Below are 26,898 nucleotides of genomic sequence, written 5' to 3' on the forward strand. Positions count from 1 at the left end.
CACTTGGCAAAGGCCAGGTTCCCTCCCATATCCATGCAGTGTGTTTAGCTTGTCTAACTCTTGTCTTAGCACATTTCCCTGTTATCATGATTACTGTGTTGTGTACCTTGTGTGGGGAATCTGGTATGGGCCCTAGCACTGTCTGTATGGTTGTGTATGTTTTTGCATCGTACTCATCTGATTCATTGAGAGTGGCTCCTTTCACGGTCTGCTGCTCTCCTTTCTGCATCCTGCAGTCGTTTGGATCTTCTTGGGCCTGGCAGGGGCTGTTTGGCACCGGCTCTATCGGCTTCATCCGTTTCAGATCTTTTTGTCTTTCTGGACCTCGGTGCAGTGATTCAGGTGATACCACGTCTTGCTTCCCTCCACCTGAACGGCCGTTGGCGTTGCTCTTACAACTGTGTACGGTCCTTCGCGTCTCGGCTCGTGCCACTTTCGTCGGAAGGCTTTTACGTACACCTGATCCCCTGGCGCCACTGGTCGGGCCGGGTCCTGGTGCTGGTTGGTCTCTCTGGCTTTTCCTGCAAATCTATAGAACTATGGATAGCAGTTAGTTGTTTCATATATGCTTTTAGCTCATTTTGCAGTTGTTCAAGCGGCGGCCAGGCATCGGCCTGCCCGTAAGCATGTTATGCGGTGTTAAATGCGTGCTTCTGTGAGTTTGCATGCGATAACTCATTAGTGCTATTGGCAAAGCATCTACCCAATTCAGCTCAGTAGAAACGCATTTCTTATTCAGTTTTGCCTTTAAAGTGCCATTGATTCTTTCAACCATTCCTTGACTTTGCGGATGATAAACAGCTCCCAATCTCTGCTTGATCTTTAGCTGCTGCAGAATGCCTTTTGCCACTTTTTCCACAAATGCTTTTCCGTTGTCAGAGCTGATTTCTGTTGGAATGCCAAACCGTGGAATGACTTCCCTGATTAAAACTTAATGACAGTTCCTGCTCCTAGGTCTTTTGATGGAGTTGCTTCCACCCATCTGCTAAATCTGTCAATGACTATATCTTTTTCCATGAACTGTTTTTATTATGTCAACATAGTCAATCACTAGGTGTTTAAATGGCCCTTCTGGAACCAGAATGTGGCCTACCAGTGTTGTTATTGTTTTTCTCTCACATTGTTTTGACCGCACACTTCACACTGGTTCAGCACTCCCTCTATCATGATCTGCATATATGGTGTCCAATATCCTTGTTGTTTTATTTTCTTCAACACCTCCCCCCTGGCACAGTGGCCTACACTGTGCCTTGACATTTTATGTTTGCAAGTTTCGTAGGTAACATCATAGCACCGAGCCTCTAGCTCCACCCTGCTGGGACCGGCCGCGGCTTTACTGAAAATCTCTACCAGCTCGGGGTTGCTGGCACCGATCAGCAAAATGTCCATAGTCACCACAGTTCATGTCTTTTGTTACCCAAACTGCAGCCTGTTACTTTGCCTTGTTTTTCACTTGCAGCTTACCCAGTTGCAGCTGAGCAATTTTTCTCTGCATGTTTTTATCTTGCTCGTGCATCCGTCTCTCATCCCTCCAGTATTTGTCTACCGCGTGTACCACATGATCACGAAATTGTTCGTGTGGCATGGAGGTCAGCCCCACCACGTCATCCAACCTGCTTTGGACAGGTGCTGGCAGAGCTTCTTTTACAGTGTTACGGAACAATGTGGTCAGCAACGGGATCTTCTCTATCTCCTCCTCTGTTTCATGTTTCCACTTCCTCATTTGACGTGTTATGTAGGCTGCAACATTTTCAGTCTCTGCTAGTGGCTCTCCCCTTAAAGCTTTTGGATCCACTTTAGCTGGATATTCTTTGCGAAGTGCTTTCCAGAGTGTGGGTCGATAAGCATTGAACTCAGTTCCATCTGCTCTGGGACTCAACATCCACTCACTGTTGTTGGCCTGTAGTATGTTTTCCATAGTAGGTACCCCACAACACTGTGCCCATAGGGCTTTAATGTCCCCCAGGGCCAGCAGTTTACCCACAGTTTCTTCTTCAAAAGCTCTGATCCATTTGCTTGCGCCCTCATGAATGTCAGGCAGCCGACTAACCAGCCCAACAAGGTCGAGCGTTTGCCACGGCACATAATGTCCCTCGGCTCCTTTAATCAATATTGGATATTGGCCATCGGAGTATCGCTCAGGTTTCTTTAAATTTGGTTTTAGCCTTAAATCATAAATTTGACCCCCATGTCTCCCCCCTGTTGGTTTTGGGGTGGGTTTGTCTGCTCTGTCGGCAGTTTGTGTGTCTTTTAGTGTGCATAGTCTATCTTTTAGGTTCTCTATTTTATCTTCCATTTCTTGAATAACTGTGCGGTTTATTTCTCTCTGCAAGTCTTCACCTGTGTTGTCTAGCTCTAGCCAATATGAGGATCCTCCCATGCGCTCATTATGTTTCGCATAACAGTCTAACACTTTTGGTTGTTTTATTTCAGTGCTGCAGTATCGCGGGGGCATGTCTCTTGGTGGTGTCTGATTTTGCATTTGGCCATCTGTTCTGTTTAGCCCTGCTACCTGGTCTTTGTTTAGTTGGGATCCTCCTTGTTTTCTTGTGTTACCGCTAGTGTTGGCATTTCCCCCCTGTGGGTCTTCCAGGTTACTGGAGTTGTTGCTTGGGCCTTGCCTTGGACCTGGGCGTGCAATACTGCCATTATTTTCCTTCTGAGCCCTTTCATGATTTCTTGAATTTCCCGAGTTATCATTTTGGTCAACTTGGCTTAACTGTACTTCTGGTACCCACCCAAAATCACCCTTGAAGTTAACCATTCCAGCCAGGGATGGGTATACCCCTGCTGTTTCTTGATTCTTTTTGTGTCTGTTTCGTTTTTCTTTTAGTTCAGCTAAACCTTTCCTCAGAATGGTCCTGTATTGTTCTCCTTCTTCCTTGAACATTTTTAAAATATTTAGCTCCAACTCTCTCTTATCTTGCCTTTTCACGCTTTTGTCTTTTACTTTGTGATCTCTAATTCGCCTTTCCATATCCTCACACACTGCCACATCAAATGTGCCATCCCTAGGCCATGCAGAAGTCAGTCCCTTTGTCCGCTTTTCCCACTTTGCAGAAATTTTTGAAATTTGTTTAAGCAGTTCTGGGTGCTTAGTTCCAACCAGACCTGTTGGTACAATGCTCATTGTTGCTTAAACTCTTTGGAGTATTTCTTGCTCCTTTAATTTGAAAAAAAAAAAAAAAAAAAAAACTAAAACAGTCTCTGTTACAACTCGGGGAGGCGAGAGGCGGGGGTGCAGGGAAGTTATTTTTAAACCTCTGTGTCTGTGTACTGTTCTGGGTGATTTGCCAAACTATGGGTCACTCCCCTACGCTGTCCAAACACACTCCTTCTCACTCCCACTTTTGACAGCTACACCTATCACATTCAACTAAAAAGAACTTGGAGGTGGTCCTCTTCAAATCCCTCCGTTTTTCCTTTAAATTTTGATTTCTTCCTCAAACTCGTCTTTCCCAACTTCACCTACACCACACACCAATGTTTCTGACCGACCGTTCGGTCTGGACTATCTGCCCACTTCCCTCACTTTCATGCACTTACAATATTACTTTCAACACAGATTGCGTTTCTCCAAGTTTAATATACATTGCCTATCTCTCAGAATAACCACACACTGTAGCTTTTTTTTCCAACACGACAGTTTGCCAACAAATTCCACTCAGAACAAAATAGCACAGGTCTGTAATGCAAAACTACTCATTTACTTTGTTCACACCAAATAACAAAACACAGCTCCGACAACTTTGCTTTATATTGGTGAAGAATCAGCGGCACCCATCAGACTTATACAGCATGTTATAAACGTACATTCCATTCGCTCTCCTTTTTCTCTCTTCCCTCACGCACTCTCACACTTTTCGCACACACACATTAGTTAGTCCAAGTCAAGTCGTATTTTGTCCTCAGTCAGGGAGAAAAACTAAATAAATATCAGTATCTTGTTCGTTATTTTATCTTAAATCCTAGTTGTCAGGGGTTTTTCCAAACCCACTTAGTTGTTCAGGAGAGATTTTATGGAACTTTTTGTTTTATCTTTAACCTACCAATTTAATAAGGTTTGGGGAAACTGGTTGGCCAGACCAGTTTCTCCAGTTGTGACCTCGAGTTTCTCTCTTTTTTGAACTTTTATAGTTGGAAATTTAATGAGGTCTATAATTCTCTTAGCTAGGAGTTATACACAGATATTATAATTTGCTAAATTATTCTCTTGTAATACAGGTGCCCCTTCATATGTCGAGAATCTGACTGTTATCTAAGACCTTGGGTCCTCCAGCGAGGTCAAGTTCTTTTTCTGTACTAGTGGATTTGTGAGTTATCACCCTTCCACGTATATTTTACTATTAGTGTGGGTACAATTGGGTTAGGGTTTTCCACAGTTAAGGGTAAATGCCGCCCAAAGACCTCACCATGGCATCTCCGAAATTACAGCAGAGCATACGGATTGCCAAAAGTATCCCTTTTAGTTTCTCAGACTGTGGTCATCCATCGCACAAAATCCGGGGGTTCGGAGACCGGTTTCTTCACAACAACACAGCGCTTTCACAAAAACTCTTATTTTCCACAGCACACAGCTCGAGCCCGCAGCTCCGTTCTGTGTTTGGACAACTATGAGCCTTTCAACATGCAACTGGGGTCCAACTAGCCCCCCTTTTAATTTTCTCTCTCGCTTGTCCAAACACTTTGACTGATCAGTCAGACTGCCAGATATTTCCAACCAGTCAGATTAGAATTTCTGCGTCTATGCTACTCGAACCGCCACAACTCCTTCTGAGTTTTAACCACGATACACACAATTTTTACAAATTTGCTGGCAGAACCTACGCGCAGGTTTTTCACCCGAGACCCGTGTCTCCTTCTACTCCTCACCACACTCCTTCTCATCCAACAGTATTTAATTACTTTTAGCTTCAATATTCTTAAATCATGAATTCATTTCGAGTGCATCCATAAGTAGCTGAAACCTCAACCACCGCCCCCACAGCAAGTGCGCTGATGTAGGTTTTAATTCAACCTACCTTTACTGCAGTAATTCTCAGCGACCTTGGTGCGGGACGCGCCAGCCTCCTTCCCAGCCCAGGATACAAACTCGATCACGTCGGGGTCACCAATTATGTTGTGGCGAGAAGTGGTGGATCAAAAAGAGGAATCAGATGACCAAGACACAGGTGTCAGGGTGGGGAGTCTCTCTTTATTCAATGCGGACTACTTGCAGTCATAGACGGAGACCAAAGAACCCTCGCACAGAATCAGACATGATCTTTTATACCTCAGATAGCTATGTGTGTGTATGTGCATCCTGTTTTCCAAAATCTTGGCTTCATAGTACTATTCTTGCCTAACAGTTGACCAACTCTTGTATCCTGCTTGTTCCTGGCGAACGTCCAGGTCATGGTGTTCTTTTCTGGCAGAACACCACGACACTTCTCCCAGATCGCTGTTCTCCTCTTACTTGGCGATATGCTTTGCCTGGTTACCCAATCTTCTGTTTTCCAGATGTTTTCCTCCAAACCTAAGTGTTCTGACCTGCTCAGTTGACTGCTCAACCTTATCTTTGTTATTGTTCCCATACTAGCTCTGGAGCTTTTCTCATACATCTTTAACCTTATAATTCTCCTACAATAGCACTGGTTAAACAGACTTGGGGATTTGAACTGTACTGGGCTCATCCTCCCAAAGTCAGACACTAACCAGCTGATTTTATCTTTATCTTATCTTATCCTTATCTCAGACTCGCAGAGCGACCATAAACGATAAATAGAAACTAGATGTATGGCGGTTAATAGTGACTGCACACCTGTTGACATTGTCGATTTTGGTGACTTATCACGGTGGCACTTGCTAGCGTAGCAACATTAAGGCTTAAAAAATAACCTATAATGCTGTAAAGTATTCTCCCCTTTGAAGAAAAGAATATCTGATGTAATGAACACGTAATCGCCTTGTCCTCAAAAATAAAATAAACTTCCACTTTTTTAAACCTACTTTCAAGAAAAATATTCTCATATGTTCACTTTAATACAGAATCCTTTCTCTTCAGAGCGATAGATAATTCTCAGCGTATGTTTTTCCGTTCACACGTCCTGAGAGCTGCACACAAATACTTGCAGTAGGTGCCATGTATTATAACAGTAGGACATCTCTGTATATTGTGGTGATGTGTTGTCGGTGAGGCTGTGTGGCCTCTGCCAAAGACAACTGGCATGAATAGAGGGAAAAGAGGAAGATAGATGATACAGTGTCAAAACAAAGGGTTTGCATTGTGTTTATCTGTAGTAATTAGGCTTTACAAAGATGCCTGGCGCACACACTCTGCTGTAATTGCAGACCTACAGTTTGCTGAATAATTAAATGCACACAGTGGAGCATGAGTTTTTATTCTCATTTCATTTCTGTAACAAATTTGTACCTTTTTATTGCTCTTAGCTGTAATAGAGGTTGATCTAATGTTTCGTCTTCGTTCACTGATATAAATAGGGTGGACAAAATATTACATACATCTCTCAGTATGACACAATATATTAACAGCACCACAAACTTTAGCCCCTAAATTGCTCATACAGTTGAATCAGCACCTCTTTAACACAGTTTTCAATAATAACTGAACATTATAATCCTCATGAAGTGAGGATTTGTTGCCGGACTGTTGTATTAGACTACATCAGGTGTAGCTATTAAACTGGCAATTGGGTGTATGTCATCTCAGCAAAAGAAAGGGATGATGTAATTAGGACAGAAACATATTTTTTGGCACATTACCGACTTCTGTAACCTGCAGGACCTCCAAACAGTAGTCACACAAGGCCGTCAGTCCACAAAGTAAATCACAGGAAAAAAGGGCAAAAGGTAGAAAGAAAGCAACTGAAATTTGACCTATGATCCCCTTTTGCCCACCCTGAAAAAATCATGGAAAAATCTTGTGCATTGATGGGAATTCTGTATAAATTTAAATTGTGATTCTAACTCTTTCTGTCTTTTAAATCCAGGTCCATTATCCAGATGTGGAAAGAGTGGAGTGGCTGAATAAGGTACAAATACACACACACTCACTTCATCTCTCTATCCTCACCCACTAGTGTCCTCTATAGCATATCAGGTGCTGCTAGCCTGTCGGCTAGCACAGGCAGACAGGTAGTGTATATAAATAGGATCTGAATCTGGAGCTGTGATAGACCCTGACCCAGTGCCGCCACCTCCGGAGAGAGAGAGAGAGACAGAGAGCCGGGGAAAGAGAGCTAGAGAGAGCGAATCTGGCACCTGGAGGAGCATCACTTACTGGTAGTGTGGACACATACAGTAGAGTACTTCCAGTAAAACGTTAATGGACGGGGATGACCAGGAAAATAGCTTTTTAATATCCAAACCTGGCGTTATGATGTTCATGTTGTATTTTTCTTTTATGGTTGTTTACAGTTACAGAGAGTTTGATTTAAAGAGGCAAAAGGAAAGAATCTTCCAAAGCACAGAAACGTATGGAACCTCAGCTCTGCCAGAGGAATAAATAAAATAGTTAGGCATGAATGGAAAATGCCCTTATTTTGGTAGCCACAGTGAAAGTGAGACAGGAAAGTCAGGGAGAGAGAGAGGGGATTACTCGCAGCAAAGAGCCATAGGTCAGACCCGAACCTGGGCCGGCGAGGCCAGAACCAAGCTTTCCTGGCACGCCTTCCACCAGGTGAGCCACCGGGCCGCCCCCATGTGTTTTATATATAGACTCTGTAGTCATTTACACAGGACTCTGGAGATGATGAGGAGGGAGGAGTGAATGAGTGAGTGATTTTGGACGCAACCCATATTTCCTGAAAATTGACTGGTTGGCGGAGACATACAACCACAGGCGGTAATTCTAGTTTCCCCACAGTTGATGGACCACACCCCAAAAGTACAATGTCAGGTAATGATCAGCAGTGAGAACATTCCTGCATCTTCACTCACGCTCAAAGCTTTTTTCTGGGTCACTGAGCAGCAGGCGAGAAGCTGAGGAGAGGGACGCTCTGAACTCAAAGCCCTCACAGAGCCAGTATGTGGCTGTGGTACTTTAAAAGATAAACAGATAATTCCCATTATTTTTTTTTTTACCAATCTTAATTCCTAATCTGCAGCTGGAGGAACAGCATGTTATAAATATCTTGCTGATACGTAGTTACATTTATGACTTCAATTTAGATCTATAAAAGAAAATCCCTGTCTGTACAGTATCATCTGTCATCTTTGCATATCCAGTGAAAACAAAGTCTGTCAGTTTGTAGATGTGAATATTGAACTGATTTGTTCATTGTTTCATTCACTGTCTCAGTAAATGAGACTGATGCTTTTTAAACTTGTGTATAAACAGCAGATTATATTGCTGTAAAATTCTCTGTGCGAAAGACAATATGGCTCAGCTTAAAAGCAGCAGTTCAGATACTTTAATGTGTTGCCATGGAAATAGTTATAGGCCAGTGCAAATATTGATATTTGAGAATTGAAAAACAATCTGATAATGATATATTGAGTTATTAACATTCATTAAAGAATTGTGACCAAGATATGTACTAAAATTGACATTTTAAAACTGAAAAATAAATGTTTCAGTGTTCTCTGCAGGTATTGAATTTAGTTTTATCATAAAAGGCCTAAAGTGTGTTTGAATTGCTGCTGATGTGTCAGGGTCCCCACGCTTCCTGGAAACCGGGAAAACAGTTGAGCAGTTTTCCCCTCATTTAAGAAACACATGGAAAATGAGAGAAAAGCAAGATGTCCTGGAAAACATTGTGTCGTCCTGTAAAATTCACTCTCCTATTTTCAGGGCAAAGTCATGTTCAGGATCACGTTGACGTTCAAATGGCAGGCTAGTTTAGTGCGTTAGACTGCACTCATTTAAACTCAGACTTCCACAGGTAGGAACATATTGGTGTATGATTTGATTCCTGTCTGTCACATGAGCGAGATCATCACTAAAAATGTCCTGGAAAAGTCCTGGAAAATCATCTCTTGAAAAGAGTGGAAACCCTGTGTGTGTTTATATATATATAAGAATAAAGGTTTTTGCCTATTTGCTGTAATGTTATAAAATACAGTGGGAAGACTTAATTTTGGCTGCTGGTTACTTGTGAAGTGCATTTGTCAATATCTTTTATACATTAAATAATTAGTTGCTTAACTGGAAGAAAAATCACCAGTGGAGTCACAAGTTAAACAAGAATATTCATAAGTTTTAACCCTAAATATTAGAAGAAGATATAATGATCATCATTTATCTGTCCAGTATTGATACAGCACACCGGTCTCTGCGTTGTTCTGCGTTGTTCAACCAAATCAGTTTGTTGCAACATAACTGTCTCCGAGCCCGCAGTAAAATCAGCTTTCTGCGGCAATGACAGGTGTGCATCAGCTGACAATGTTCCCCAGTAGGTGTGTCAAGTCATCTGGAAGAGGTTGTATTTTCAGCCAGACCATGTGATATTTTTCTAATTCTTTCTCCCCCCCCCCTCTCTTTCTGCATCTTTCCCTCCTCCCTCAGACGGTGAAGCAGATGTGGCCGTTCATCTGCCAGTTTGTTGACAAGCTGTTCAGAGAGACCATCGAGCCGGCGGTGAAGGGCGCCAACCCGCATCTCAGCTCCTTCTGCTTCACCAAGATTGACATGGGCGACAAGGTGACGAGACGACAACAAGCGCACTGCTTTGTAAAGTAGTTTGAGTTAACACTGAATCGAAAGCTCAGAAACAAAACAACATAAGACAAGAAGACGAGTGCAACACCTACAAAAAGATAAAACTACTCCTGCCTTTATTAGTTGTGCTAGTTCCAGCTCTATTTTTGTATTAGAGCTAGTACGAGAAAACTAAGAAAATCGAACTAATAAATTGCAAGTTGATTCAGACTATGTATCAAAAAGGTTTTCCAGGGAATGCAAGGTACATATAATACTGTAAGACAAAGAGTCTACAGCTCTTTGTAATTTAAATTGTAAAGATATTTCCAAAAATGGTTAGTTGCTAAGTTTATTAAATACAAGCTCATTATATTTGAGTTTTTAGGGGGGAAAAAAGGAAATTATGTCGTAGGTAAGTGAGAAATATTCCATAAACACACATCAATATCCATCAGAGTTTCCTAGAAAAACTGCATTGGTCCTGGGACAGAGGCTGGTACCATTTATTTAAAGGTCCCATATTGTATAAAGGTAGATGTCCATGTGTTGTTTGATTATAGATCAGGTCTAGCTTCTATATTAATACTGTGAAAGTATCAAAGCCTCAGTCCACAGAGAAATGCATACAGCCTGTATTCAGAAACTGAGCCTTAAAACCAGCCGTCAGGACTTCTGGAACTTTGTGATGTCACAACAAAGCAGTCACCGCTCTCAGCCATGCCCCAAGCACCACCCACCCAGACACACAACCCAATTTTGCAGGATTAGGTTTCTCTGAGTGTTTTCCTGAAATCTGCTATATTCTTATTAAATCACTCAGAAAACAATCAGAGAAGAGGCTCCGATCCTCTCTTCTGATTGGCTCACCAACCTGTTGTTACTAGAGCTCCAGAGAGAAGCCTGAGAGAGGAGATGTAAAACTACATTCAGGTGGTTTTTGGTTCTTAAAACCACAAATATATCTTCTAATGGATCAACACTTCAAATAAAACACAGGAGAAGAGGAAGATATGGAGCTTTATGAGGGAAAAGAAAAAGCCATTGTTAGGAGTAGATTAATCTGAAAGGTCTGCACCACTAAAGGAAACAATAAAAGAAGCTGTAATAGTCACTGTGATGGGCGATCTGGAAAAGAAGTCTCTGCTAGATTTCGAAATATGAAATGCTGTTGAATGATTAAGAAACAGTTTAGCAGCAATGGAAAGTGTTTAGTTTCACAAGTTGGGCTAAAACATGCACAATTACTCTGCTGCTCGTGGCTTCTTTCAAACTGTAGGTGTTTAGATCTTTTATTGGCATGTTTCTATTTTTGTCTGCTTTGTTGCTGCTGAACTTCCATGACTCGCATGAGCTGAATCTTCTATTTTCTATTACATTTTTTTGCCTGAGAACAAAAGCAGAAAAGTGAATCTGGAATTGGACCTGTTTCTTTCCTTTCTGACTTAAACCGCACACTGACCCAGATTTAGCTCACGTGTCAGAGCAGAGCTTTATATGTAGGTGATCTGGGAGGGTTAGTCCAGAGTCTGGGTCAGATATGAGAGAGATTTGCTCACCTGTACCTGTTTTTACCATATCTGTGTCTCTGCAGCCGCTCAGAGTGAACGGGGTGAAAGTTTACACAGAGAACGTGGACAAGAGGCAGGTCATCATGGACCTACAAATCAGGTAACAGTAAACCTCTGACCAAACCATCTCACAAACTCTTAGCTTAATAATGTAAATATTTTTCTTATTGTCAACAAATCCTCTAAAAAGACCACAACCCAGCGCCAATCCCACTAGATCCTACTGAGTTATTTAAATCTTTAAAAACAGAATATCAAATGTATCCATTTAGAAAAAAATAGTTTTTGCTGTTTCTCGCTCTTGATAGAAAAACATGAAACCAGGACTGTGCTGTGTATCTACAGTTTTTCTTCCCATCATGATGCGAATCCTCTAATTGCACTTTGTCTTGCTCTCTCTTTCAGTTTTGTCGGGAATACAGAGATCGACGTGGACATCAAGAAATACTACTGCAGGGCTGGAATCAAAAGCATACAGGTGTGAGAGTGGTGTGGGAAAGCGAAATGATAGGTCATGTCTGTGTCACTAGATTTACTGACAGATCTCTGCCATGTTGTTACCGTTTAGTTTAGTGCTGAATCATCAACAACCTTTGATAAATAATGGATCATTTAAGTCAGTTTCCAGCTTCTCAAATATTGGATTTGCTGCTTCGCTCTGGATATTTTTGGCTTTAGAGCCGTTGATGAGACAGTTTTTCTGACATTTTATACAATTAAAAGAAAATCGACAGATTAATTGATAATCAATCGGCGAACTTCACAGACAACATCCCTCTTATGTATGTAAATCAATCTTACTGTTTAAAAAAAAAATGTATTTAGTTTTATAATTTAATAATCACATAATTACAAAAGGTTAGGATGAAGGGATCATAGATATATAGAAACATAAAAATAAATAATTCAAAAAATATGTATTATGGGTGCAACTAATGATTATGTTTCATATAGTCAATATTTCATAAATAATTATAATGAAATAAGTGCATATTATGTCATAAAATAGTGCAAGACCGTCAGTTACCAAAGGTAATGTCATCAGATTATTTATTTTGTCTGGCCAAAAGTCAGAGATTCAATATTAAAAATTAAATTTACAATGATGTAAAACAGATACTGATAATAAATCCCTCAGCACATTTTCATTGATTAAATATTTTATTGATAAATTTTCTTGATGAAGATATTCGCAAATCCAAATGTCTCAGGTGCAGGTGTGTCACGTTAAAACTTGACATAATCACATCCACCAAAACAAAATGAACCAAGTGTATTTAAATATATTAAGACAAAAAAAAAAAAGTGACAATAGTTTCAGACAGATGTGAGACTTTATTGATGGTAGCCCTCAGTCCTTCAACCACGACCGCCACATTAACCCGTGACCTCTCCAGAGACACTTTTACATAATGTGTTGACACAGGACTGATAAAGGCGACGTTATCCACTCAGCTGCTGGCAGAGGATCAGGCCATATTTGCTGTTCAGAGATCAGAGAGGGAGAGAAAGTGAGCAGGGAGAGGAGACGGAGGGAAGATTTACAGAGAGAAACGACTACATGTGCGATGCTGAGTCAATATTTGCCTTTGTGTATGGTTTAGGTTTTGCAGCTGCAGTCCCTGGGCTGTGTGTCAGGTGAAGGAATAAGTAGTTCAGATGCCAAAGACTTTAACTTAGAGCTTATCGTGAATGACGAGACATGCGGCTAGACGGTTCTTCTCTCAATGGCTGTCAGACTACATCAACTTTCTCGCAACGTCTGTTCCTGCAAAAATAAAGCTCCATCCTCTGGTTAGACTAATTCCTCACACAGCATTATCTGCTGCACACGATTTACAAAGCGTCCGCCTTCAGGCAGGAGCGAGCCATGGGAGGGGAGTGAGGATAAACAAAAGGCTATCTGCAATCTTTCCATTGCACCCATTTTGATGAGCAAAATGCTGGTATTTGATTACTCAGAGCGAGCTGCAACCAAATTTGGTGCTGCAGCCGGGCAGTCTACATATCTGAGGTTTGAGTCACTGCTTAATCCTCCTCCTCCATAGTAATGAAAAGCTCTGAGGGGGAAACATTCACTCACATAACATTTCTCAAAAATCAGCAGCTACAGCATGTCTGCAGTCACAGTTTAACATAGAAAAAAAATCATCTTTAACCCCCACCAGCTCTGCTGTATTTATCACTTTTTCATACGAGCATTGATGGTTAACTTAAGATCTTAGCAGCTTTTCACAGTCTGATATTAGTGGATGCAGCCAAATGCTGCAGACTCTGGTCTTGTTCATGTGTTTCAAATTGCATAATGAAATGAGGGTGAAGTAAGATAAAGGAGGATATGTCATCAAATTAAAGACCAGACGAGCAACAGATGTAGGGCATAATGCTGAGATCAGACTGTACATTATCAGACCAGGGCTGGCATGATCCACCACGAACAGAAACCAGCGTCGTGTGCGACAGATGAGCGTTTTATTCTGTGTATCGTTGCGTAAGGTTGGAACATGCCTCTCCAGGCAGGGCACCCTTTTACACTCGTGTGTATTTACAAGTTTACAGGAGTTGGACCAATCAGCTCGATGCACAATTCTTGGTGAGATTTAGGGGTCGAGAGCTCTACTCTACCCACAGAGTCATTTATGGGTTTCATTCGACAACCATAATTTCAGCCATAGTGGAAATGGAAGACGTCCTGTTTGGTGTCCAGGGCTGAAAATGGAAACTCGAATATCTACCCACATTCATAAATTCTGTTTTCTCTGTTTTCTTATTCTTTCATCAGATAGTTCCTGATTTAAATCCAGTTTTTACCACTTTAAGACTATTTTATGGAGGCAAATTTCTCGTACAGCTGCTTGTGTTTAAACAATATTTAACATTTGAGAAGTTTGGCTTCTTCTGATAAATTATGGACAGGGTTTTATGAAAAACATATGTTTCTGCTTCTCAAAGAAAAGGATCAAAAGGCACAGTGTGATACCAAAACTCAAACAATAGCGGCTCGACGAAGCCCATCTCTGACACGACTCCCATATTTTCTTACGTAGTTTGATAACATCCGTGACCATTCCTGATCCCAAAAGTCTGTCTCAGGCCTCTCCTGCTGTTTGCATGGTCGTGCAGGTCATGGGAGATCTCACGTAACGACTCAGCTTGTAGTTTGACATGTGTGTTGGCCTCACTTTCACAGGAGGAAACAACGGCGCCATGATCGTGTAATCTTACATAGATGATAAAACACTTGAAAAACAGCAGGTACAACAGATGTGGATGAAATTTGGAGCTGTGTGAGGAAGACACAGACATCAGAATCATTGAAAATGAACGTGGCTAACGTTGGCAGCAGTTAGCAACACTAATAGGTAACTGACCTGTAATAATAACTGGTAATTATGTTTTTTTTTTTTTCTCGTCCAGCTTCATGGAGTGATGAGAGTGGTGATGGAGCCTCTGCTGGGGGACATGCCTCTGATCGGTGCCCTGTCAGTCTTTTTCCTCAAGAAACCAGTGAGTACCTTGACCTTTGACCTTTAACCTCATCCTCAGACTGCGGCTGGATCCTAAATGTTCTGAATGTTCACCCCCCCGGACTTACAAAGCCCTCAGGGACTTTTTACAAACAGAAAACGAAGAGCCTGCACATTTGTGTTTGTTGTGACTATCCTAGTTCTGCCTCCCTGGAGTTTTTAAGGGGTTGTGGGTTTCTTACTCAGGGGCACTTCAGCAGATGAGTTATGGGTGTTTTAATCGCCCAGATACACGGCTATGATTATGCTCTTTTTGCTGCAGCAGTAATGCCAGTAACATCCTCCCATCACTTACCCCCGACTGTTTGGTTTCTGAAGGAATATATCTCTGCTTCTTCTGTAAAGTTCTACCAAACACAGCGTCTTCCTGAACGCTGCCCAGCTTCACTCCTCCTTTATCAATGCATTCCTTCTCCTTGACTGCGGTCTTCCTTCCTCTCCCTAAACACATTTTATCTGCTAGATTCTGGCTTTGATAACCCGCACCCACAGGAAAAGAATCGCCATCAAAAGCCTCAAAAAGAGACGTGAAATTGTCCCTTCCCCTCCTGAAATGTATTCAGTCCGAAATTAGAAGAAGGAGGCGTCAATTAAAACAGCAGCAGTGATCTGTGGTGAAAATTTAAGCTTGTGGTTCTGACATGAACCAAAAAAAGTCTGGGCGGCTACGAGTGATTTTATCTTTTTTCTTCCATCATAAGCTGTTGAGCCAGTTGTGAAGATCTGAGGCAGGTTTCTGCACAGATGATGATGATATGATGATATGATATGATGTAAAATGAGAGAAAATTAGAATCAGAATCAAATTTTTTGCACAGAAATATTACCTCCTTTACTAGGTGTGGCCTGTTTGAGTCAGGAAACACTCTTTTAGTTCCTCTTTTACATATTGCGAATAACAAATATTTATCATTTTAATTTTGGTATGACTGACAGTTTCTTTGTTACGCACGGAGCATCAATTGATTATTAAATATACTTTTACTCTATCAATTATTCCTTTGCATCAGTGACCCCCTCCCCTCACATACAACAAAGCTGCATATTTTTCTTTGTTTGTGTAGAAACACTATTACATTATGTGCAGAGTGGAGTTAGCTAAACATTCAAGCTAGCTAGATAGAAAAATCATCACTATCAAAAAGTAGGTTGTTCATGTCACACATTGCGTGTTGGCTATTTCAGATGTCTGAGCGACATAATCTTTTGAACTTTGACTGGAACTTTTCAAAATAAAAGCTCTTAATTAGCTCAAAATAAAGCACTGCTGTATAAAAGAAAAACAAACTTTCTCACGCTTTTATTTTGTAGACAAAATTGCTATAGAGAAAGTGATTATGTGGGTAACTGTTGCTGCCATGACGACCTATTTTAGCACTAGGCGCCGCCCAGCTGACTACAGTGCAGCCCATGGCCTGAATATTAAATGTTTGTGTCTGTCATTCAGTCCGATACTAAAATAATCTGGTCAAAACATCACTTCTGTTACACTTGATATACCTCAGGCAGGTTTACTCGTACTAGGAAAGCTCTCAAACTGCCACGGTAGACACCAGTGTAAAAATGTAAAAGCTTTAACAAATACAGTAGATTAGAAATACAGTATGATCATATCAGTCTCCTCCCATACCGGGTGCATGTGAACAACAGCAAAACAAACATAGAGACCCTGCAAAAAGAAAGAATTCAGATTGAAGTTCTGAGACAATTCATTAGATTCATACAGGCTTAAAAGATGTGAAACAAAATTCAGCAATACTTTCTAAAGGGCTGTAAAGACATTACTGTTCAGCATGAACTGATAATCATACAGATATTCAGAAAACCTGTCCAGAGACAACCTGAATACTAACTCAGCTACTTGCAACAATAGACCAAGTGATCCACCGCAGCTGAACGTTACTGGTGTTCGGTTGGTTGTCGGTGGTGTTTCCCCATCCTGTTCCTCCCTGTGGTCTGGCTGTCGTGTTGTGGCAGGTCGCCTGGCTGCACGCCGACAGCTGTGTTCTGACACTGGCTCGTCAGGAAGTCGAAGTATTGGTGTCACTTACTATCAGACTGCTTTAGACAGAGAGACGAGAGTTAACCAGGCAATAAAAGCCTGGGTCAGAGAGGTCTGTGTTGTCTTTAAATTACAACCCAAATTGTATGTTTGAGGATTATTTTTATGGATAGCAATGGTCTACTTGTTGGTCCACCACTTTTTTCCAGACTGAAATATCTAGAATAACTATTTGATTTGACATGAAACTTTGTACGGACATTAATACACACAGTAAAGGATCGCAATGAGTTTGGTGAGCAGCTGACTTTTCCTTCAGAGCCACCGTGAGGTCGACATTTGTGGTTTTTAGTGAAATATCTCAAGAGCTACTCAACTCAAACTCAAATTCAAAATCCGTTACGAAACTAGATTTGTGTAAAAGCTTCAGAGCATACACAACACATAGTTGGAAAATCAAAAACAAACACAAAACAGAGTAGATAACAAACAGCTACAGCTTAGCTCGTGTAAAAATTATGAAATTTGGTACTTGCCTTCCTGGATGAATTATTAATAAGTTATTATACAGCTGAAGCAGGAATCTTAAGCATGCAGGAGTCTTAAAACCTGGAAATTAGTTGCGTTTTTATCACTTCAAGTTCCCTCGTCCCGGAGGCTATGTGCTATATTTTACATTTTATTCAGCAACATAAAATACCTCAGTAAATACCCCAGTCGTGACTTTTTTTTTTAAAGCTTTTATGTCTCTTAAAAAACGCTGGTTGCTAACAGGTGTCTGAGTGAGACTACAGAGGTTGTAGGGGACGTTAAACATCATCACGTTGAACATGAAAACCGATCTACTCACCAGTCCACCTTCACACCTCCTGTTTATACAAACTGTTACTAACTGTTACTGTAAGAGGAAAGACTTTTGTAGAAGAGGTCAGAGATAAATCAAACTACAAGTTGACGTTCAGTGGTCGTGACGTTGAAGTCATGTGACCACGGTGCAGTTGGTTTTTAGGCTAACATTTTACTTCTGCTGATTGTATTTAGGCTTCAAACATCATAAAGTGGTGCTCATTAGTCAAGATTATCCTGCTGAACAAAACATTTAAGTATCATAAACCTTTGTTTGTAGGAGTTTACTCTCTGCAATAATCCAAAATCCAGTGTAAAACTTCCAATGGCTTTTTGTAGAGGGAACCAAGGTGATGTGATACTAACACCCGGGTTGACCTATAAACATTTTCACTCTAATTCTTGATATTATCACTAATTAATAAAGATTAAACACACTGTTAATTCAGTATTAAATCTTAGTTAATGATATTTAGTAGCGACTGTCGTGAGTTTCTTTGCAGCTTTCATTGTCTTCCTGTGCCAGGCGGCAGAACGGCATTGTGGTCCACCGTGGTCTACATCTCGTGCGCTAACGAGGCCACAGAAAGACACACGCCCACTCCACTGTGCTACACACATACACACACGCATGCCAGCAGTCACATGCACACATATACTGTGCATGTAACTTGCCTGTGTGCATGCGGACTAACAAAGACATTGGAGGGGGTTTTGCACAGGGGTTAAAGGGGAAACTCCACTGATCTCACACACCATTATGAATTCACTGCTCATGGTTAGTTCAACTCCACAGACTGTGTTACAAAACAGACTTAGAAAAACATGGACGTCTAGCAGGAAGGAAGTATCTGACGTAAAGTGCAGGAGCCAGTGTTTTAGGAGCTTGACCCATACCAGGGACTAAAAGTCAGCAGATCTCTGTCTATGCTGCTCAGATTCTGACTTTTTTTATTTCTCCTTTGTAAGCCCCCCGTGTGTTTCCTGTTGATCTGACTGACAAAGGAAAGTTAGTTGATGTGTAAACATAAAGTTTGAGTCATGAGTTTTCAGACGGAGCAAACTCCGACCTGACTGATTTTACTGCTGACCTTATTTTATTAAAACCGTTACAGTAGTTCTGCCTGTTCCTTCCTGCTGAAGTTGTTTATGCCAGATTTTATATACCTCAGTGTAATGCTCAATAACTTCTCATGCACATATCACAGATTCATGGCTTCAATTGAAATTTAAACCAGACCTTTCTTCCTTAAAATCTGCTAATATTCCACATGTAGCTCGACGTTACAAAAGCAGGTTGAGCAACTAAACGTCCACAGACCTTTAACTTTTAATTGTAGTCCACATAATAACCTGTCCAGATAAAAAATAATGTAAAAATATGTGTGTGAAGTTATTGACAAGACATGCAGGATTTTAAATTTGAGACAATTCCTGTTGAAAAAATTTTAATATGTAATTGAATATCATGCATTTATAATAATAATATTTATGAACAAGCACCTGAAAAATAATGTGTACATTTTATGCATTTAGGTTTTTACATCTAGTTATTTTGCCTTAATTTGATTCTCTCAGTACAATAATAATAATAATGATAATAATAATAAGAAGATTTATTTACATAGTTGAACATAGTTACAGAGTGCTTTTAACAAGACAAGATAAAACTGAGGACGAACAATAAGAAATAAATGATGAAATAAACAGATTTAAAAACAGTTTAAAGGGAGGAGATGTAAGAGAAAAAGTTTGACAATGCGATACAGTGAAAATGAGATGGAACAATCTGAAATGATTAAATTAATCGATAAAAATAGGACAGTGACTTAATATGATAATAGATATTAGAATATATAATAATAGATTTAAGAAGTTAAAAGTAAATTCAGACCCCAGGCCCTGAGAAAACACACCTGTAACAATATGTCTTTAAGAGGGATTTAAAAGAGGCTAAAGAGCTCACCAGTCTAATCTGCTCCCCTCTGTCTTCAGCCGAGACTGTGGAATAGTTGACAGAGCTTTGGCCGAGGACCTCCAGAGCAGGACCTTTAAAGTCATCAGTAAAATCTTAAAATCAATTTTGCCATTTCTCATTTCTGCACATGTGCAGCTATTTCCTCACTTTTCCTCATCGCTCCTCGTTTGCTTCAGCTGTAATAACTAACAGCTTCCAGTGACATTTTAAGCCTCTTTTATAACCTTTTTCAGCTTTGCAGTCATGCTTAATCTCAGACATACTGACACACACACACACACACACACACACACACACACACACACACACACACAATCTTCCTCCCTCTGACTCTCACCCATACACAGAAACTTGTTCCTCACATTGTCAGTGATGTATTTAAAAACACAATCACACGACATCAGGTCGTTCCTTTAAGTGTAGATATATGTCAACCCTGACACCTGGCACCCCGCTCACACTCCTTTTATGGTCAGTGGGCTGGTGTTATTTTGAGCTGGGTGCCTTCCCAACGTGACTCTGGTGATTGTCTTATGAACTAAACTTTACAGTGTGTGTGTGTGTGTGTGTGTGTGATGTCCGAACACTGAGCAACAGTGGCTCCACATCTGCCGCAGGAGCACACCGCAGGCTGAGGCTTCGGGAAGCAGACACTCCTGCTCCTCGGTCGTGACTGATTTGTTTACTCTGTGAAAATCAATTCAGCCTGATTATCAGGACAAAGAACCCTCCAGTCTCATCCTGTCTCACTCAGGCCTGATAGTCACTGGTTTTCTGCCTCCATGCATCGACAGAAAGACGCCGCTGCTACTACTGCAGACTCGGATGCTGCTGATGCTTACAGTCTGCCAATGCAGCTGATTTTACCACCGCTTAAACTGTCCGCTACGACGAGTGTCAGTGATATGGAGACTAATGCAAAATCAAGTTTATGTTTACAGCAATGTTTCACTGCTGTGCATTACATTTTTTTAAAACTCTTCCAACTCTAATAAGATAAAAAACCCTCAGTTATTCAGTTTGGCAGAAGTTGTTCCAGCTACTCCTGTAATTTGGGTCTGAAATGAATGACTGAATGAATTACTTTCTTTCTTTTTTTATGTATATTTTTGGGGGCTTTTTATGCCTGTATTAGATAGCACAGTAGAGAGAGACAGGAAATGGGGAGGCAGAGAGAGGGGCAGTAAAGGGCCGTCCGATGCGGGATTCGAACCGGGGTCGACTGCGGCGAGGACTGTAGCCTCTACACATGGGGCGCCTGCTCCTTTCTCTATGAAAAAAAGCATGAAAAGCAGAATGTCACCAAAGCTCAACTTCAGCTCATCAGATGTGCATAAAGAGAGGAAACTAGTGTGTGATGTCATCTCAGACGTGTTTCTGCACAGACAAATTAGCATTTCCACATCAGAATGAAAAATGAAAAAAAGCTTCCACAGCTGCTATTTAGACGACGACTACTGCTCCATCACCACTGTCGCTACTGCATACTGCTACTGCACTGCCTTCATCATTCATGTCCCTACTAGTTTTACTCCTGCTACTGTTACTACTGCCACTACTACTCCTCAGCTCTGCTGTTGTTTGGGCTCGATTGAGAGATAGATAGATAGATAGATAGATAGATAGATAGATAGATGTAAATGTATCCCCTAGGGGGGAAATTCATGGCCGAGCGATATGCAGGGAAAAAAATCATAGTGCGATTATTTTGGCAGATATTGCGATTATGAGTCACGATTTCAGTTGGAACGGTCATCTTTACATTTTATTTTGACAGAAGAAAATTTAAAATGATGATGATGATGTGATTTTTGTTGGGTGTTATACCAAACAAACATGTTCCTTTACGTGTGGAGAATATGATTTGTAAAGGCCGGGGCGTCTCTGTAGCACCCCAACGCTTTATGGTGCTGACAGCCGCAGTATGCATGATGTTCAGAGTATGTGCGCTGTGATTCAGTCTAGTTAATTACCCAATCCGGTTCCTCAGGTAACCTACTTTAATGTTCAAGTCTATAAGCCTTGTAACCGGGATAAAACCAGGCTAAGGTCCCGTTCTGAACATGAGAATGCTGGTTTACATACCTTTGTGATTCCTTTGAGAGGCGTGTGAGGAGAACATGTTACCGCCTGCAGTGTTGGGGTTTCATCATCTGTGCACAAAGTGATGAAAATGTGCACATAATTCAGGGCAGCTTGTACAATGAATGAAAACATTGGGAAGAGCAGCACCTCCTATGAGGATTAGCACTATATCCTCACATATGTGCAGTCTGTCCTTTCTGTGCTAGAACAATAAAATCAGGCTCCACTGAAGGAGAACTAGCAGTTAAACCCACGCTGCCTAATCCAAGAACAGTGTTCATTGTTCGTGTTGCCTCTGCTGCCTCTGCTGCCTCTTACATCGCTCATTGTTTGTGATAATGTTGCTGTTGGATTTTGCAACATTGAGAAACAGCTTTTCCCTTTAGTTTAGTCACATCAAGGAGCTAAACTGAGTCAAATTAGAGCACGGACCCACATCTGATAAGAGTTTTGCTTTTAGATGTTTAAGAACAGGAAGTGTTTGAAACCCATGACCAGAATAGTCATTGTGTTACTTATGGATGGAAATAAAGTGGAACCCCCTCAAGGACCCCTGGACCTCACTTTGAGAACCACAGTGTTAGAGCATGAGTCAGCTTCCCTGGTGCTTTTGGATTTTTTTTTTCCTAGTCTAAATTATATTATTTCCTGTGTCTTTCAGTTGCTGGACATCAATTGGACAGGACTCACAAACATGCTGGACATCCCTGGTGTCAAGTAAGTACCTGTGTGTGTGTGTGTGCGTGTGTGTGTGTGTGTGTATTTTTCTCTTAAAGTAATCTATTTCCTTTTGCATGTCTGTGTGTTGTTTGTTGTTGTTGTTGTCTGTGCATCCACTGGTTTTAATTAGAATTAATCAGTTTATTACACACGCAGGCAAACACTCTCACACACACACACACACACACACACACACACACACACACACACACACACACACAGATTCCTTTGATAATTATGACCAGGTGGCTTCACACAGTTCCTCAGGGAGCTGGTCATTAGAGAGGGCAGCTGTGGTGTCTGTCTGTCTGTCTGTCTGTCTGTCTGTCTGTCTGTCTGTGTGTGTGTGTGTGTGTGTCAGAGACATGATGTCATGACTGCGTCCATTTTGTCTTCATGTGGACGTGCTGCTCTCACACTGTGTACATCTACTGTGTGGTTCACAGTTGACTAAAATACAGTGTTTGCACAGCACACACAAACACACACACACACACACACACACACACAAACACACACACACACACGCACAGACACACGCACATACTACTTATAATTATAAAGACACAAGTTTAAGGGAGGTTGTTGCCTCCTCTTACCTTCAACCTCTGACCGCGCTGCAGAGGTCAGAGGTCACTGTCTAATTCAATATTTATTTTCTCATCTGTCATAAGGAGAATAAGAGAATAGAATACTTCACCCTCACAGTAGACGAGATGAAAACATTATTATGTCTCAGATCCACAGGCTCTAACTGAAACACTGGGAACATTACTGGAGCTTGAAATGACTTGAGAGTGTACAAATTCAAATTCCTCATTCAAATGACACAGAGCGGCTCTACATATTTCTCTGTGTGACTTACACACAGACACACCTCACATTATTACATTCCTCTTCTTTCATTTCTCCTAAACCACCCTCCTGAAATACTTCTACCTGCTGAGTTTGCATCTGCATCTTTTCATATGAAAGAAATTAAGGAAATTAAGAGGTTCTGTTTTAAGTTTGTCTGCTGAGCTAATGGAAATGTTAATAGAGGCAGATGTGGCACAGAGTGAGGTTCGCTGCCAGTGGCCAACCACTGGGGGAACTCTGTATGTCATTGTCAAGGTCTATGGCACAGGACAGCGTGCACTGGGAAAGAGACATTAATACAAATGTGTGTGTGTGTGTGCTGTGCAAACCAGTGAGATGACAAAGCTTTCTTTTTTTAAGTGTGTGAATAGGTGCCATCTTGAAAAGGATAATCTAGTTCTCGTTATACATCCACGGTTCAGCTTTAATCCACATTTTTAATTTGCATATTGACAAAGAGACGTTGTTTTTCTCTCCTCGTCCTCGTCCTCTTCCCTCTTCTCTTCTTCCATCACAGTTTTGTTTGTGGTTCTGTAATTTTAAAAGACCCAGTTTTGCAAAGTTCGCAGCCTGCCACGCTGTTGCTCCTGTGTCGCTCTGTGTGTGCCAATGACTCAGCTAAAAGTCTCGCTTACGGGGGCCCTGAGAGCTCAACACTCTGCAGCTTAAGAAAACACATGCAAATAGACAAAAACACAAACAAATTCACCTAATGTCCTCATCAGTTTGAAGCATGTGTCCTGAAAATACTCACAACACAAGCACTTAGTGAAACAAGTAGCACATACGACCACAGACGCAAAAAAAACAGATGCACTTGTTTCCTTTACTAACCACTTCTCCTCGACCTCAATGGAAAATGTCATAAGGTCAAGTAAGAGATGTGAAAGAGACTTCCTGAGAAAATTCATTTTTAGTGCAGGACACATTGGGAGGGGATTTAAATTAGGTTACATTTACATTTAGGTGTATAGTATGTTGTTGTGATGATGATATAGTTACATACAAATCCAATATGCCTGTCCTTCAGGATGACTCCTAACTGCATTTCAAAGAGAACACATCTGGATTTATGGATTTGGAGCTCAGTTTTGGATTGTGTCACAAACATAAAACAGGTGCACTGTTTGGTTGTGGGTCTGCCATGGTTGAACTAGTGGTGCGTCGCCTGCAGCAAGGAATTGTGGGACGGCATTATGTTCTTTCTATTTGTAAAGGAAGGTCCAGTGTTTCTTATGCTGAAGGAGATAAGATAGGAAGCACTGAAGCTCCTTTCCTCAGTGTTTAGAGAATTTTCGCAGTTTCACTCAGTTAGGAACCTCGCTAAAGCAAAAAAGATTTTTTCAACCGCAGCCAGGTCCATCACTTTTTTGTGTCCCCCTGGAAACACTTCCATTGTCGTCTGTGGTACTTGTTTCTGTAATTGCTTGTGTTGTGAGTATCTGCAGCACATGTTTTGTCAAATTGGTGAGAATGTTTTCTGTATTTGCTCGTGTTTTTTTTAAGTTGCAGTGCTTAGAAAATCTCTCAGGGCCACTGTACTCGCTGCACTTAGTCCATGTTTTTTTCTGTTTGGTTTTGTTTGTTTGTTTTCTTCGTAGTAGTATTAGAAGTTCTTTTTCTTCTTCTCACCTGCTGCATCGACTCATCGACTGTCAGGGGACACTGCTAAAAGTAACTTCAGTGTCTTTAACTGTGTCACTGGAGCACCATTAATTATTTAATCATGCCATGTCCCCAAGAATATATTTGCATAATGATGCAGTAGTTGATGGGAAGACACACATGATTTACACTTTGTCAGGGAAATTCAACACAACTTGTGCTCAACACAACGTTTTAATAGAAAGATGACTGAAGACTTTTTTAAAGCAGGAAATCTTTTTCTAACCTTACTGTTGTGTTCCAGCAAACAGGAAGTAAAGAGAAGCATTTTTGTTTAAATCTTGGTTAGAAAAACATCACATCTGATCACTCTGAACCCTTTAGCAGTAGGAAAACTAAAATCAGAGTGCTTTTTGGAGCATGCAGCAGCACATCCTTCCCGTTTGACATAATGAGAAAATGACACCGGTGCTTTGAAGAGACGATCCCAGTGGACACGCAGCCAGAGCGGCCTATCAGGCTCTCAGGCTCTGCTGCTGCTGAAACCATTACATTAACCACCGGATCACAGAATGGATTATGACCTGTATTTTTCCCCACTAAGTGTTGGTATTTTTAGTAACGTGATTATGAAAGAGAGAGGGGGGGGGGGGGGACCGCCGCAGACTGAGATGCGACGCTGGGCGGGTTTGAGAGAAGCTTTTCCAGACAGGACTTCTGTCAGTGCCTCGTCAGTTTCCATGTCATAGGATTTTTTTATGTCAGATGAAAGTGGAAAGTACACTCGCCACATCCAGACAGAATGCACGCTGAAAGGTTATTAGTTTAAAACTCTATTGCTTCATTTGCTTTCCCTTGTGGCTTCGCTCTGGTGTGTGCGCCAGTGAGTTAACGTCACAAGGACCTTCACCAGGTCTGAACGTCCTTTGCCAGTCACTGTTGTCTCATGGGGCGGCTGTGGCTCAGGATGTGGAGCCACTGTGAGGAGGTCATCCACCAATCAGAAGGTCCGTGGTTGATCCCCTGCTCCTCCAGTCTGCATGTGGGCAAGATACTGAACAAATTCCATCCAGTGTCCAATCAGTGTACGATGGGTGAGATGTGGGAATGTGAATGTGGAAAGTGTTGTAAAGCACTGTTCCGCTCCCTGTGAGAGTCCAGGGGTTTAGGGAAGCAACAATAAATGAATTGGTTAACCGGGCAAAAACACGCAACACACCACACACAACACTACAGCAAGTAATGAGCACTCTGAGTGGTCAATTTACCGTTGTGAAATCTTCGTAAAAATGAACGTTGTGTTATCGTGGATGCTTCTTTTCTAGTTCCATTGTGAGAGTTTTTGAGGGTACTATAGAGAGCTAGAAGTGAAACTAGAACTAGTTTCTGTTTAAGGTGTAGGAAAACCTCATTCTGACTCACATTGACATGTGTGATAAGTGTAAACAGGAAAAAAAAACAACAAACAAAAAAAAACGCCCTACAAATGTCACCATACTCAGCTTGATGTTTTGCAGTTCACTCCAGTTAAAAGCTAACACCAGAATGCTAACATGCTCACATAGACAATGCTTACTGATGTTGAGCAGGTGTGATGTTTCATCAAGTTCAGCTCACGTCTTTAGTTTGGAATTTGTTAACACAAAGTACAGCTGATGCTGATGCAGATTAGACTCATTAGTTTTGCAGGTTTTTGATACTTTCACAGTATTAATATAGAACCTAGACCTGCTTATTAATCAAACAACAAGTGGACATCTCACTGATTTATGAGCAAAGACTCAGTCCACAGAGAAATGCACACATCCTGTATTCACAAACTGAGCCTTAAAACAGCCGTCAGGACTTCTGGAACTTTGTGATGTCACAACAAAGCGGTCACCGCTCTCAGCCATGCCCCAAGCACCGCCCACCTGGACCCACCATCCAACCTTGCAGGATTTGGTTTCTCCAAGTTTTTACCTGAAATCTGTTACATTTTTATTAGATCACTCAGAAAACAGTCAGCTCACTGATCTCCAGAGAGAAGCCTGAGAGAGGAGATACCAAACTACATTGAGATGGTTTTT

At 41.2% G+C, this 26,898-nt stretch overlaps 1 protein-coding gene across 4 annotated transcripts in view; it reads left to right on the top strand.

The window, feature by feature from the left end:
- The window catches only part of LOC130179219 (extended synaptotagmin-2-like), a 63,934-nt gene that overhangs the window by 17,148 nt on the left and 19,888 nt on the right, over nt 1–26,898 (top strand). For all 4 annotated transcript variants that reach the window (XM_056392058.1, XM_056392059.1, XM_056392060.1 and 1 more), the window contains exons 3-8: nt 6,990–7,031; nt 9,506–9,640; nt 11,232–11,308; nt 11,614–11,686; nt 14,626–14,715; nt 22,308–22,363. In XM_056392058.1, coding sequence (XP_056248033.1) covers nt 6,990–7,031; nt 9,506–9,640; nt 11,232–11,308; nt 11,614–11,686; nt 14,626–14,715; nt 22,308–22,363 — 473 coding nt within the window. The remainder of the gene's footprint in view (nt 1–6,989; nt 7,032–9,505; nt 9,641–11,231; nt 11,309–11,613; nt 11,687–14,625; nt 14,716–22,307; nt 22,364–26,898) is intronic.

This window comes from Seriola aureovittata, chromosome 12 (genome assembly GCF_021018895.1).
Source record: "Seriola aureovittata isolate HTS-2021-v1 ecotype China chromosome 12, ASM2101889v1, whole genome shotgun sequence".
NCBI classification, from domain to species: Eukaryota; Metazoa; Chordata; class Actinopteri; order Carangiformes; family Carangidae; genus Seriola; species Seriola aureovittata.